The sequence below is a fragment of the Volvox carteri genome (assembly GCF_000143455.1).
Source record: "Volvox carteri f. nagariensis unplaced genomic scaffold VOLCAscaffold_1, whole genome shotgun sequence".
Taxonomy (NCBI): domain Eukaryota; kingdom Viridiplantae; phylum Chlorophyta; class Chlorophyceae; order Chlamydomonadales; family Volvocaceae; genus Volvox; species Volvox carteri.
The window spans coordinates 4,359,626-4,374,308 of record NW_003307545.1 but is presented as its reverse complement, the minus strand read 5'-3'; the positions used below and the strand labels follow the sequence as shown (position 1 = coordinate 4,374,308).

Below are 14,683 nucleotides of genomic sequence, written 5' to 3'. Positions count from 1 at the left end.
AATTGAGGTCACTGAGCAAAGTGCAGCAGAATGCTTGGCACACTTTGGACTACTAAACCGGCCAGACCCCAATGGGGCCGCAAGGCTTCGGGCAGCCGTGTGGTAAAGATCACGTGCAATGCGCATTTCAAGCCAACATCTGAGGGGCCTTGGAAATCTCTCATCCGCAAAGGACTTGCCGCTGGCCTCGCTGGAGTAAGTGCAAGCATGGCCGCCTGACCTCAAAGCATGCTCAATCTCTTGGGATCAGGGTCTCTGGTTAGCATGTCGTGTTTTAGGTACATCCGTCTCTGCGTAATGGGTCGGGCGCTGACGTCTGGCGCCGACCCTGGGACCTGTTAACGGCCATGCATTGCCACGTTATAGGTGTTGCTGGGCAGCTCCCTAGTGCCGCTGGGAGCAAATGCAACGGCGTCACTGACAGAGTTGCAGAATGCGAAGGCAGAGGAGCTGGCCCGTATCGTCCGCGAGCGCACGGGCCGTCCGTTGCCAAAAGTCGAGGCGTCTCCTGCTGCTGAAGTAAGTCATGTTTGGACCCATTCAACTCGGGAATTGATTTCTTGCAAAGGTTGAATCATACTCAAATTCTTCCAGCTGGAGTGGCGTTCCCGCGGGTTGGGAATTTCAATTTCGTTATAACGGCCGTCTGTCCCTGTTTTCCTTTCGCAGCGAGTTACTGTTAATTTTATGTGTCCTGTGTCGTTAATTACAAACTACGAACTGGATTTCATAGCAGTTTGTATTGTAACAACGAGGTAATGCTTCTCCCCAACCTCGGCTCATTCCTGCCTTAGTGGCGCGCCCCGCCCGTATCGCCCTTGTGTAGGCTGAACGCGAGGAAGCTCTGCGTCTGGCGGCGGAACGCAGCGCTGCAGCCCGCGGCTCCGAAGCCCTTCGCGAGCAGCTCCGCGTCCTTAACGAACAGCTCAAGCGCGAACATGCGGAGCGCGAGCGCCTGGAGGAGCGTGCAAGGGAGCTGCAGCAGCGTGCCACCGCTGCAGCCGGAGCCCCTGCCATCCAGGCGGCAGCTGGCCCGTCTGCAGAGGAACTAGCGCAGCTGAAGTTGCTGGCGGAGCTGCAGGAGCAGCTGGCGGAGGCGCAGCGTGCCTCCGCTGCCTCTGCTGCTGAGCAGGCCGCACTGGAACAGCGCCTCGCCGCGGCGCGGGAGGAGGCCGCGGCCGTGGAGGCTGCTGCTGCACGCGAGGTGGCGGCCGCACGGGAAGCTGCAGCAGCTGCCGCCGCCGTCGCTGCCGCCAATGAAAAGGTGGCGGCGGAGGCCGCTGCCGCCGCCGTCGCTGCCGCCAATGAAAAGGTGGCGGCGGAGGCCGCTGCCGCCGCCGTCGCTGCCGCCAATGAAAAGGCGGCGGCGGGGGCGGCTGCCGCCGCCGTCGCTGCCGTGACTCCCGAGGCCGAGGAGAGCAGCCCGCTGAACTTCCTGGGCGCTCTGGGCATTGTGGTTGGAGGCGGTCTGGCGGGCTATGTGGCAGTGCTCAATCAGAACAAGGAGGTGCGGCAGGTTGCGGGGAGCCGGTTGTCAGCTGGGGGGTCTGGAGGGTCTGTGAGACGTCCGGGGTGCCCCCGCTCGCTCCATTTGAACGACCCGCGGTCGTTCCCACAAGGTATCTATCGGCGTCTGTTGCATTGAAACAGCGGCAGTAGCAATGCCTCCTGGCTCTTGACGTACGGTAACGTAGGGAGATCGGGCTTTCTGAGGGTTTGTGCCGCATGTGTACGGCTGGTCATGGGCGGGTTCCTGCGACAGCTGTTGTACTCAACTCCACAACCCTGTCATTAGGTGGTTTGGGGGGAAGGAGCAGATGTGCTGGCGAGGGGGCCTCTGCCGCACCTGGGCGCGGGCAGGGGGAAAGTGGTAAGTGGAACTACCCACCAGCTGGCTTCTCCCCAGGGCCTGGAGTAGGGCTGAGGGATTGAGGTGCCCATTCCCCTACCCCACCTTCCTGGCTAACCCCTACCTCCACATACACCATAAGGCCCCCTTGGCTACCCAAGCCTTCTCCGCACCCTTGCGAGTTGCCCACCACCCTAGACCCACCCCCTTTTCCATTACACAGGGACACATCGCTAAGCTTAATACTTTAAGGTTCCTTGTTGCACCCTGCGGAACTTCTCCCTCACCCGCCGTCACCCCCTACTTGAAGGGCCGTACAACTCCCCCGAACTCCCCCTCTCTGCCCCCTGGTGCGACAGAGTGCTGTGGAAGCCCTCAACAGCACCGTTGCGGTCGAGCGGCGCCGGGTTTCGGAGCTGCAGGACAAGGCGGCGGAGGCGGCGGCCGCCCTGGACCGCGAGCGGCAGCTTGTGACCCGGCTGCAGTCCGAGATGAGGCAGGCGGCCCAGGACAGCGCCCGAGTGGTGGGTGGAGGGTGGGACGAGGGGAACGATACACGTACCCACCCGCCTCGTGCGCAGCAACCCTAACAGATGTATGTGTGTATGTATGTAAGTGCGGACCCAAGAAATGTACACACCTCCTCCCCTCATACAGCGGGCCCTCCTCCACCAGAACTGATTCCCCTTCCACCCCACCCTCGAAACCTTCATCCCGCACTCCCCCCTTGCCGCATTCCTCCTATTTGGCAACCTCGCCGCACAATAGCAAGCGGGCCGTACGCCTGACAGTTGCAACTACCGGCCAGGTAGCTGCTCCTGGCTACCCGCGTCCATTACCTAACCACCCCTCGTTATCTGCTAGGTCCAAGTCTGTGACTCCAGCCAGCTAACCGCCGGCTTCGCGACGGTTCGGCACTCAAATCGTTGTTTCCCTTTGCATTTGATTACCCCTTATTATTCCACTCCTGAGCCCCAGATCGCCCCCTCACCCCGCCGGGGTTTGTCTGTCTGTCTGTGCTTGCAGTTGGAGCTGGAGCGCGTTGAGAAGGAGGCGGCGCGCCGCAGTACCCGGCTTGCTGAGGAGGCGCTGGCTGTGGAGAAGCGGCTGGTGGAGGCGGTGAGGTGAGAGGGCAAGAGAGGGGGGGAGGAAGGGGGTTTGGACGGGGGTTGGGTCGGATAATGATAGAGTGGGGATTTAGCCGGGAGAAGGGGGGGGGAGGGGGGAGGCACACAAGCACTATGAGTGGGTGGAGTAGATGGAGTTGGATCTGGTCTGAAGGTCATGAATTGGGGGGCAGTTAGCGGTGGTGATAGTGGTGGTGGCTTGTAAGGTTTTACAAAATCTGGTTGGGTGCTGGTCAGGTGCGTTGAGGACCTGACGGCGGGTCATGTGAACCAACAGCGGTGTGTATGTGACAGTCAACGGCCCCCCAGGGTCAACTCCCTAATTCATCAACCACCCCAACCGCCTCAACCCACGCAGGCGTGAGGCCGCCGCAGCTGCCGAGCTGGTGGAGGCGGAGAAGGCGGCCAAGTTCGCGGCGGAGGCGGAGGCCCGGGCCGTTGCCGACAACCTGGCGGCCACCGAGCGGCTTCTGGAGACGGAGAGGGAGGTGGCGAAGAAGGTGAATGGGAAGGGGGACTCCCGGTCAGACTCACCTCCCCCCCGCTCCTTCACACACACCCTCGGCCAACGTTTACAAGCCCCCCGCACCGCCCGCGCCGTATCCATGTATGTTCTTCACCTCCCGCTGCACTCCGGACCCCCTGGAGCGTCGGCAGTTGTTTCTTTGGTTATGGGGGGCCCTATGGGGGGCCGTATCGGGGGGCCAAACCCCTAGGTTGGGTGTCGACAGTCTTCCTGGACGTTTGCACGTGATACCCTCCCTCCCCTCCCTCCCCATTATTTTAGAATACTACGGACGTGTTTTTCTCCTTTCTTTTCGCATTATTTTTTGCCTCGGCGGCGGCTAGGTAGGTAGTTTTCCGCTATCTTCATGACTATTAACATCACCGCGAAGACTCCTCCTTCACAACTCGCGACTGGTTTGTTACGTTTTGCATACTTTTGGCGTATCAGTCTATCCTTGGTGTCAGCTTCACTCGTTCGTGGTTAGTCCCTCCATCTCCCCTCCCCGCCCCCAGCGCCCCTTCCATTTATCTTCTCCTGGACTACCCGTCTTTGGTATCTGCTCCATCGCCAGTGGTTCATCTTACCCCCCAGCCTCCCCTCTCTCCCCCCACCCCCTTGCAAACAGGTCGGCAAGGAGGCTCAGGAGGCCATGTCGCGGCTCCGGAAGACCAAGGACGAGGCGGGCAGGGCGGTGGTGGCCAACTCGATGCTGACGGCCTCCCTGGACGAGGAGGTGAGCCGCCGTACGGCAGCGGATGACCTGGCTTCCGAGCTCCAGGAGCAGATCTCTGAGGCCAATACCAAGATTGCCCAACAGGAGTCGCTCATATTCAAGGTGGGCGGGGGGGTTGCGCGTCTGTGTTGTGGATGGAGAAAGGGGATAAAAGGGGGGGGCAATGGTACTGTTTGGGGGATGGGGACGTTTTCCAGGTGGAGCTCGGGGGGGCTGTGGAGGGAGAACACCTTTCTTACCTCCTCCTCTCCCCCTTCACTCTCCTCCCTCCTCTCCCCTCCTATCCTGGCATATACTATCCCATGCGCTCATATCCTACTCCCCTCTGTCCACGCAGGTCGGTGCTGAGGCGCTGTCCATGAAGGAGGCTATGCGGGTGCTCAAGGAGCAGGCGCTCAACATCAGCGTCAAGGCGCAGCGGGACGTGGCGGAGGCGAGGGAGGAGAGGCAGCAGATCGAGTCGCAACTGGCGGCCGTGAGCACGCAGCTGGGGGTGAGCCGAGCAGGGTGGGGGGAGGGGGCTGTCTCCGTGGCTACTCAGGACTGGGACTGGGAGGTATAATCTTTTTTGTGTGTTTGTCCTTGAGCCCTTGTCAACGCCTTGCCCCGCATTCCCCCCCGGTCCCCTCCCTCACTACCCCCGCCCCGGCCTGGCCCCCCGTTACCCCGTGCGCCCTCTTCCACGCGGTAGGAGGAGCGCGACCTGTTGACCAAGTCCCGAAGCGAGCAGTCCCGTCTGAAAGCCGCGTTGGTGGAGAGTCAGGCCCGGGCCGCGGGACTGGAGGAGGAGCTGGCGGAGGCGAAAGCGACCAACGGGGCCCTGCAGACGCAGGTGGGGGCCAGGAGGGGCCAGGAGGGGGGGACGTGTTGCACCTACTTCGCAGTGTAGTGCAGTGTGCTTTGGTTGGGAGGGTTTCGTGCAGATTCCCGCTCCCGCCTCTGGTTCTTTCCTTCTTCGTCCTTCCCGTGTTGCCCTCCCTGCTGCTGTCGCGGTGAGGTGGACCCCTGCCATGGTGTTTGAAGCGCCTGGGAGCGCATGTCCCCACCTGAACACCCCCCGGTGGTGGCGTAGGGAAGGGGGGGAAGCCCCCGGGCCGCAACCTCTACGTTGTAACTTAGGGAGGGTTATCGCTGCTGCTGCTGCTGCTGCTGCTGCTGCTGCCGGCTGTAGCCAGTGGAGAACGTCTCACACGCAAACACACCCCCCTCCCTGTCTTCCCCCAACCCGCACCCCCCTCCCTCCAGATCCAAACTCTGCAATCCTCCGTTTCCTCCCTGGAGCGGCAGCTGGCCGAGCAGCGGTCCGCCAACACCGCCGTGGCTGCTGAGGGTGAGGCTCTGCGGGGCGCGCTAACGGACGTGCGGTCCAGCCTGGCCGCCACCGAGGCCGCCCTGGCTGAGGAGAGGTCGGCGGCGGCCGCCACCGCCGCGGCGCTGGACGCGCTGAGGGCCGACTACCGGTCAGCCCTGGGCAGCCTCGAGGCCAGTCAGGTACTGGGGTGTGTGTGGGGGGGAGGGGTGAGAACGGGACTGGGGGTGTGGATTGGGGCTTTCTGAACCCAAGCCCGGAGGCGCTGCCCACCGCTCCGATGCGCTCCCTCCCTGCCGCTCCCCCACCGCCTGGTTGTACGGCTGTTGGTTGGCTGTTTCTCCAGCTCCCTCCCCATCCCACCTCGCCCCCGTCCGGGGCCCTTTGTTCCCCTCCTCAACTCCCCCCAGGCTGACGTGTCCTCGCTCCGCCGCGAGCGCGACGAGCTGCAGCGCCAGCTGGGCGCTCTGCGGGCCGAGTTGGGCACCTCGGAGGCCAGCAGGGCGCAGGCGGAGCACCAGGCGGCCGAGACCGCGAACGAGCTCGTCTACAGCAGGCAGCGGAGCGCCGAGCTGGAGGTGGCGGGCGCTCAGGCCGCCGCTGCGGTCCGCCAGGTGCAGGAGGCCTACAATCGCGATGTGGGTGCGGCCCGAAGCCGCATCAGCGGACTGGAGGGCGAGCTGGCGGCCACCCGGTCATCCATGGCGGAGCTGGAGAAGCAGCTGAGCGCGAGGTTGACGCACGTGTCGGCGCAGCTGCAGCAGGTACGGCAGGGGCGGCTGGGGGGGGCGCCGGGAGTAGGGGGAAGTAGCGGGGAGATGGACAGTGGAGCTGGGGGGTGAGAGGGTGGGCGGGCGGGTGGGTGGATGGGGAAATATACGGAGGATTGGCGGAGAGTGTAATCCTGTGGGTAATACCAAGTGAGGGAGTGAGGGGATGGTGGATGGTGGTGTTGGTATGCGTAGTGCGCTGGGAATGCACTCCCCTACGGCAAACCCCCCTAGGATTACGGACTGATGTACGTACGGACTGATTGACTGACGCACCTACTGGTTGGCCGACTGACTGGTTCTTGTCAGGCCGAGGAGGCCGCCACCGTCGCCAAGTCCGATCGCGATAGCACCTTGGCAGCCGCCGCCCAGCAGCTCAGCAGCGTGAGGGCGGAGGCGGCTGCGGCCCAGCAGACCGCCGCCAAGACCATGGCCGAGCTGAACGAGGAGCGCAGCGCCCGACAGGCGGCTGAGACCAACCTGGCCCAGCTCAAGTGGGTTTTGCGATGGTCTGGGAGGGGCCGATGGGGGAGTTAAATGAACGACATGGCAGTCGTACCTGGGGTTGATGTGTTTTCCCTTCCTGTCACCCCCCTGTTCCCCCCTCCCTCCCCAGCTAGCGGGGTCTGAGGTGGTTCACTCCAGCCCCGTTGCAGAGCTGCTGCCTATCGCTGAGTCGGCTATGAGTGGTGGGGGTGCAGTAACCCCACCCCGCCCCACCTGCCGCCCCAACTCCCCCCGTTGCCTTGGCAGCAGCTTCACTCGTTCGTGGTTCGTCTTTCCCCCTGTTCCTGTTCCTACTCCTACCCTACACGCTCCTTGTCCTCCGAACCCGCGAAATCCAACCCGCCTGACCCCCCGTAGGGCCCAGCTGGATGCCCTGGTCAGTCGCAGCGACGACTACCGTCGCGAGGCCGAGAACGCGGTGTCCCAGCTGAGGGAGCAGTACGAGGCACTCAAGGCCAAGGCAGCAGCGAAACGTACGGCCGCCAATCGCAAGGCCAACGGTAACGGCAACGGAAGTGCCGTGGCGGCGAACGGTAATGGCCGTGTGAACGGCAACGGCAGCGCCGCTCTACCTGATGCGGCGCCAGAGGCGGTTGCGACGGTGACGGCGGTGGCAGCGGTAGCGGCAGTGACCGCGCAGGCGGCCGCCACCGCGACGGCTGCAGCAGCGGCGGCGCCGCCGGAGGAGGTGGTCAAGGCGGCCGAAGTGGCCGAGCATCAGCCCGCGGAGGCGGGGGAGACGGTGGCTTCCGCCGCCGCCGCCACCGCCGCCGCCCCGGTGCACACTGAGACTGAGCCCGTCCTGGCTTCGGCTGGCGCTGTTGGTGGCGGTGGCTTCGGCGGGAGCAACGGCAGCGCCAAGAAGAGCAAGAAGAGCAAGAAGTAGAGCGGCAGCTGTAGGGCACGTAATCGGTGCAGCCGCAGAAGTCGGTCGATCGGGCGGTCTTGCTTTGTGTATGTGTGTAAGGGGGGGAAGAGCTGAACTCGTCATTTTGCGGTTGAGCGGTGTGATGGTGCCCGTGGGGACGTAGTCCCTCGTGCGTGGGGCTCTGACGGAATAAAGGCAGTTGCGGCGGCTGGGTTGGAGTTGTGTGTGTGTGCGTGCGTGTGCGTGTGCGTGTGTGTTGCTGTTTTCGGTCGATGTCCGGTGCTGGCGAGGCACAGCCAGCACCGCCTCTCTACATGCCATGAGCACCTCGACAGCGGCCCTAACGTGGTAACGCGGGACAAAGCGGGACAGTGAAATCCAGGAACAAGTAGCTCACAAGGTCCACACAACAGCTGCACGGCTGTCTAGGTGGCAACAGCTGCACGGCTGCTTGTCGTGTTCGTGTGTTGGTTGGGTGCGACAAGGTATACGCGACACGTAGCCGTGCATGAGGCATCGGTGCGGCCCGTGTCGTACGTCTCACTTTGAGGCCGAACTCGTCCCCAGGCCGCTCTTTTGATGCAACAGATAATTGTACTTAATAATTATTATCATTGCCATGAAGCAATCGGGGCGATGATTTTCCTGGTGACGGATTTTTCAAGTTGGTTTTTCCCTTCGCGGTGGTGGGAGTTGGGTGGTGCGTGATGAGGGTCGCATGGCAAGGGACGCAGCCCACATGCCGTACATCACAACCCGGCGATGATGACCACCGGCAGGAGCACCGCCTTCACCGTCACCAGCAGTAGCAGCAGTAGCAGCAGTAGCCCGCTCCGGAGCAGCCGTTTTCTGCGGCGGTGGAGCCGCCTGATGAGTGACCCGAGTTGTGGTGGGACGTGGCCGGGGAGGTGGAGGTGCGCAGACTGCTGCCGGCAGGCGGCGCTGTGGGACACCTGCAACCGCGTGTTTGATCCCCACACAGCCGGAGTGCAGGGGTGGGGTGGGGCGGGGTGGGGGGCACAGAGGGGGTCCATTTTGTAGTGGTGGTGTGAGGGCAGTTCATGTGGCTCATGCAGTTCATATCTGCTGCTGCTGCGTGCTGCTGCTCCCTGGCAGCAACACAGCGGCCATCAGAGGCTTATGAGTTGGAGGGGTGGACCAGCAGCTTTGCTCGGAAGGTGGCGCGCCTAAAGGGTGGGGGTCTACCCCGCCCACCCGGCCCTAACCCCACCGCCACCCCACCCCCGACCATTAGGACGACTCCCAAGTGTGTGAGGTCGTATTTGCGGAGGTCGTATTTGCGGAGGATGTACGGACGGATGCTCTGCGGGCTTCCTTTCGGTGGCCTTGCAGCCTCTTAAGGGGGGGGTTTCTCTGTTTGCGCGAATTGAAATCCTGAGGGGATGTTGCACTGCCGGCAAGCCGCCGAATAGCGTGGAATGCATATCACAACACTGAGTAACGCTTACATACATACATCCACACACAAGCAACGCCACCAATGGTGTACACTCCTGATGTGTGCGTGTGTATGTGTGTTCAGACTCGCAGCAGTTGGCGAGCATGATGGCCCCTTTCTCCCGTAGAAGCTCCGGAGCCGTCCCGGGGAGTCCAAGGGGGGGTGCTGCATTCCAAGAGGGCCCCGGGGGCTTCGAGATGGTGGTGGTGTGGTGGTGATGGTGGTGGTGATGGTGGTGGTGGAGGGGTTTTTGGATACTGTTCGGCCCCCACCCACACCGTTCAGACTTAGGAGAGGAATGGTGGGGCGGCGGGGACGGGGCTGAAGGCGGGGTTGCCAAGCGGAACGATGGTCGAAGGGACGTGTGCCTGCGTAGCCTGCAAAGCAGCTTCTCCGCTTACGTCTTTGTTGCAGAAGTCTGTCCCGTCGATACGGGAAATTAGTGGCGGGTGGATCAGGTGCTACGGGAGCCTAGATTCTATGAGTCGTTTGTTAAATGGCAGCATATGGGTTTGCGAGTCTGTGGCAAACCCTTTTCTGCGTATTACGCGTGCCTGTGCTGTGTAGGATGTTTGAATAGGTTAGGTGGTACCTTACGCGACTGCTGTAGCAGTCGCTGTCGATGTCGTGTTAATTTGGAGGACGTTCGTTCTGCTAGTCGGCGAGGCCGAAGTAGGCGGTGCTGCGGCTTCTGCCTTCGCGAGGTCGCGACTGATAAAGGCGTTGAGGAAGAAGCGCAAGAAAGAAGCGCTCTTGAGGAGTGACAGATACGAAGTATGCTGGTGATGCCTATCTGTGGAGAGTTTTTTTTGCGGAAAATGCATTTTTGAAATTGTATTTCCTCCTAACCGTTATAAGATGGCATCGGACAAGTAAAACAAAAATTGTTCGTTTCGTTCCGTTCATGCATCTCGCGGTGTGGAAGTGATGGTTAGTTTTTTGTGTCAGCTGTGCGAGGACAAGAGAGGTCAACTCGGCGGGGCATATGTATACTGAGGTGCCTGTTTCAGAGGGATATAAAGAGCGAAGGAAGGATCCATTCCATTCCGTTTTTTTAATGGTAGGAGACATCGCTTTCGTGCGACTCTTTTACAAAGTATTCAAGAAAAACAGAAAAATGTCAAGTGAAATATGCCAAGATGTGCAGCACATAATACTCCTGCAAGTGCGAAAACGTTTACTTCGTGAGCATAAAAACGGTCTTGTCCCTGTCAATCGACAAACTGGGCAGCACGTAACCGCATCCGCTCCCTCACAGGACCTCCTCTCTTCACCTTGCGCGCCTGCAACTACGCGCGCTGTACCACATTACGACGAACATCTTCAGCACGCCAATGCCCACTTGCAACCTAATATTCTTTATCGCTCCAAGGCGCGCGAGCCGCCAAACTCCCCTCGCCTCCCTCCTTCAGCCCTCGCTCGCCCCTGAGGTTCAAGCGAGCGAGCCCATGTAATAAGAAGCCCTAAGCATCACCGCCCCCAACCTTAACCCCACTCCAACCCAACCCACGCTATCGCCATCGCGTACCACACATTGAAGGCTTCGCTTCCAGGCTGTTGCCCTCATCGGCCTTGAGCCCATCCGAGACGATGATGGTAAGAGAGAAATAGAGAGAGGAATCATCATCGCGCACTACGCGGTGCCCACTTCACCACTGAAATGTCCCCCCCCCAAGACCACAGCCGATGGATGGAGCTGGAGGTAACAACTCCCCTCAGACAGTTCCACAGGCTCCGCGGCTCACGAGGGCTCTCTTGCCCGAAACAACCTTCCAGCGCTTCTCCCGCTTCCCGCACCGCATTATCGTAAACTTCGTTTCATTGGGACTGCTCCGGCAGAAGTGAGAGACAATACCCCCCCACACACACACACATACATATATACCCACACACAACGTGAGACGTGAGACGCAAAAAACGCAGTCCCAGCTCATAGCTCATCACATGACCATATCTGGTGCCCCCCATGAGAGAAGGCGAACTCCGCGGGTGAAGCCATGGCGACGTATGCTTCAAAGGCATCACCCTAAAAGAGGCGTAGCGCAATGCCCGGGGGCAGTGAGCACTCCCCCCCAACGGGCAGTGAGCATTGCAAAGTGAACTGAACAAGAAGACGGAGTAGGAGGAGGAGCAGGAATAGTAGATTCCGGATCATCACACACACACACACACCCTTGCTCTCGGAACCCCATCGGCAGCGGGCCCTGGAGTGGGCGAACACAAGTAGCAACACAAGTAAAAGCAGGGTTTGAAGAATGCCTCTTTATTTTCATTTGGACGACGCAGGATACGAAACCGAAACCCAGGAGCCACTCCACACCACCTATCCTCCCGCTAAACTCCCCCTGCGAAATTTGTCCCCCTCGTTCAGCATTTGCGGTGGTTGAAGAAGAGCTCCCACCGCCAACACAAGAACACACATAGATAGGTACAACAGCAGGACCAAGCAGCTCGGCCGTGTCGTAACCATAAAACGCTTTCTTTGCATTTTTTTACACCTTTCATGACTTAGATTGGATACCCCTTTCTCCCGCCCGCCGCTCGATGCACTGCTGCGCCCCCTCTTCCGCGTCCTCCACCCCTACAACACCGGGCACTCGTAACCAGGTAGTCCGGAACGACACACTCCGCACAGCCGCGGCGCCCTCCACGGACTGCATGGAGTACCTCCTGCGCGCCCGTGCGCGGGGGCATTGAATGAATCCCATACCCACACCGCGCCATTACGAACGTATTCCTGCCTGCTGCCTGCAGCTAAGGACCGGGGGGCCGCTGACGGGAGCCAGCAGCTCCTTTCCCGGGGCGCTCACACCACCACCACCACCACCACCACCACCACCACCACCACCACCACCACCACCACCACCACCACCACCAACACCACCACCACCCCGCTCTCCGCAGCACGACGCCACACACGACCCTCCTCCTGATTCGGCGGCGGCGATGCCGATGCAGGCGTCCTGGCACCCATCGGGCCATGCAGCTTCCTTTGGGAGAAGCACCCAGTCCCCAGCCCTCGAGGCAAGAGAGATATACGGTGACACACCGTGTCGCCACATGCCGCAAACACTTACACGCTCCTAGCACTTAGCGCTCCTAGCCAAGCAGACACCTCTCCTGGGCCCCCTCTCCCCGCCTCTATATCCAGGCTCCCGACCAACATCCCGCCCACCTTCCAGCCACAGCATTCCGCACAGTCCTTCCGTTGTTGCCCCCTACATGTCACCCATGCCTCTCGCCTCCCTCACCTCACCTCACCTCACCTCACAGCTGCCTAAGCAGCTCCAACTGCCGCAGGAGAGCCTCATTGGTTGGCGGACCTGTGATGTGCCCCAACTGCCGCTGCGGGCCGCCACCCGGGCCCGGAACCAGATGCAACTGCAGGTGATGCAACGGACGACCAAACGCATCCGTGCCCAAAGCCCCGCCGCCGCCTCCACCGCCAACCATGCCACCTTGTCCCAGCCCATGCTGCCCCATCCCGCCAGGTGCCTTGCCGCCTGATCCCCCAGGGCCGTGAACGACCCCACCATCACCGGCGCCCAACAGCCCTGGCCCGCCCAGCCCCGAGGGCCCCATGCCCACGGGCCCCACGCCCAGCCCAGACGGCCCCAGGACACCAGGCCCGGGTACTCCGCCTCCTCCCAATCCCCCGCCACCTGCATGTGGCCCCAGGCCATTGAGCCGGCCGAAGCCCGATAGCAGCCCCTGAGCATTGGAGTTGCCGGCGCCGCCAGGACCCTGCTGCGCCGCCGCCGCCGCCGCCATGATCTGGTTCCGTACCTGCGCCTCCGCCTGCGCCAATGCCATCATGTGCTGCTGGTGTTGGTGTTGGTGCTGCATCTGCTGCTGCTGCATGGAGACGGCTGTCGAGTCCGATTGGTCCGGTCCAACGTCACCATCAACGGGCCCCAAGCCCAGCGCCGCCATACCCAATCGCCCCAAACCGCCATTCCCACCGCCGCCACGGCCGGCAGCGGTGGCGGCAGCGGTGACGCCGCCGCCGCCGCCTGCGGCGGCGGCCAAACCCATTCCCATCGCCGCTGAACCCTCCGCCGCAAACATGCCCCCGGGCCTCTCGCCGCCATTGCCGCCTTGCAGGCCCCCGGCTGCTCCCCCACCTCCTCCTCCTCCTCCTCCAAGCTGTCCCAGCAGACCCAGGCTGGGCCCCCCGGACACACTGCCCAGAAGGCTGCCACCGGCACCAACACCGCTAGTGACTTGCAAGCCGTGCGCCTGCGCCTGCAGATGCTGTTGATGCTGCTGGTGCTGCGTCGCCACTCCTGCTGGGCCAAGGCCCAGGCCGCTGTGCCGCCCCAGCATTCCTCCTACAGTGCCCTGGCCGTGGACCCCACCGGCAGCGGGCCCACCTCGGGGCCCACCTTGCATGCCAACGCTACCACCCGTGTTGAAACTTAGCAACCGGTTTCGGTTGCCATTGCCCATGCCGCCGTTGTCCTGGCCGCCGCCCACAACTGCCGCCGCGGCCGCCGCCGCCGCGGCAGTCTTGCTGGCCTCAGCCGCCGCTGCCGCCTGTGCTGCCGCCACAGCGGCCGCGGCGGACCCTGGCTGCAGCCCCGGCGCGCCGCCAGGCCCTTGCATGCCTGGCGGCGGCCGGCCTACGGCCCCCAGCTGCAGACCACGGGGCCCCATAGCCACACCCATACTCATACTCATCGCCCCTCCTACACCAAGACCTCCACCAGCCGCAGCGGAGCCTCCGAACGGGACTCCGCCTATGCTCACTCCAGGGGCTGGGGCCCCCGGCAACCCCCCGCCCACACCCTGTCCTCCAGACGTGGCCGCCACCTGCCCAACGCCGCCTTGCAGCTGTAGCTGCAACTGCTGCTGCTGCTGCGGTAATTGCTGCTGCTGCTGCAGAGGCGGCGGCAACGGCGGCTGCTGTAGCAGCTGCTGCTGACCCCCCAAGGCGCTGGCTGAGGAAGCTGAGCCTGGCGACGGTGCCGAGGCAAGGCCCAGGAAGTCTGGTGCACAGTAGTGGCCGTTACCCCACATGCTGCTAGGCGCTGCGATGTGTCCGTAGCTGTGGCTGTGGCTGCTGACAGGCGCGGAGTTCGGGTTGGAGTTGTTGGGGCCAGGATTCGGACTTGAGCTGCTTCGCTGGCCCGAGCTGCCTAGTCCCCCTGCCCCCGGAACCCCTCCCACCGAACTGCCCACTGCCTTGTTCCCGGAGGAGGCGGCGGCGGCAACAGGAGGTCCCCCCGCAGTCGGGGGCTGTACCGGGACCGACATCGGCATGGGGGGCTGCGACTGCGACTGCGGCTGCTGTGGTTGCAGTTGCTGCACCAGGGGGACTGGAGAGGGCGCCGCTGGCAGACCGGCGCCGCTACTGGAGCTGCCGCTGAAGCTGGCACGGCCAGTGCCTAAGGAGTCGCCGTCACCTCCAGCGCCCGGCCCTACGCCCATAGCGGAGCTGCCGCTTCGTGACAGTATAACCTGCGGCGGCGGCGGCGGACAAGCCGCGGTGGCCGCCACCGCGGCGGCGGCGGCTGCCGCCTCCGCCTGCGCGCACTGCAGCTGCGCCTGCAG

At 62.7% G+C, this 14,683-nt stretch overlaps 1 protein-coding gene across 1 annotated transcript in view; it reads right to left on the bottom strand.

Moving 5' to 3' along the window:
• Window positions 1-12,397: 12,397 nt before the first annotated feature.
• Window positions 12,398-14,683, bottom strand: part of VOLCADRAFT_115815 (uncharacterized protein) — a gene marked incomplete at both ends in the record, with an annotated part of 8,379 nt that continues 6,093 nt past the window's right edge. Inside the window, one exon of the mRNA XM_002945848.1 lies at window positions 12,398-14,590. Coding sequence (XP_002945894.1) covers window positions 12,398-14,590 — 2,193 coding nt within the window. The remainder of the gene's footprint in view (window positions 14,591-14,683) is intronic.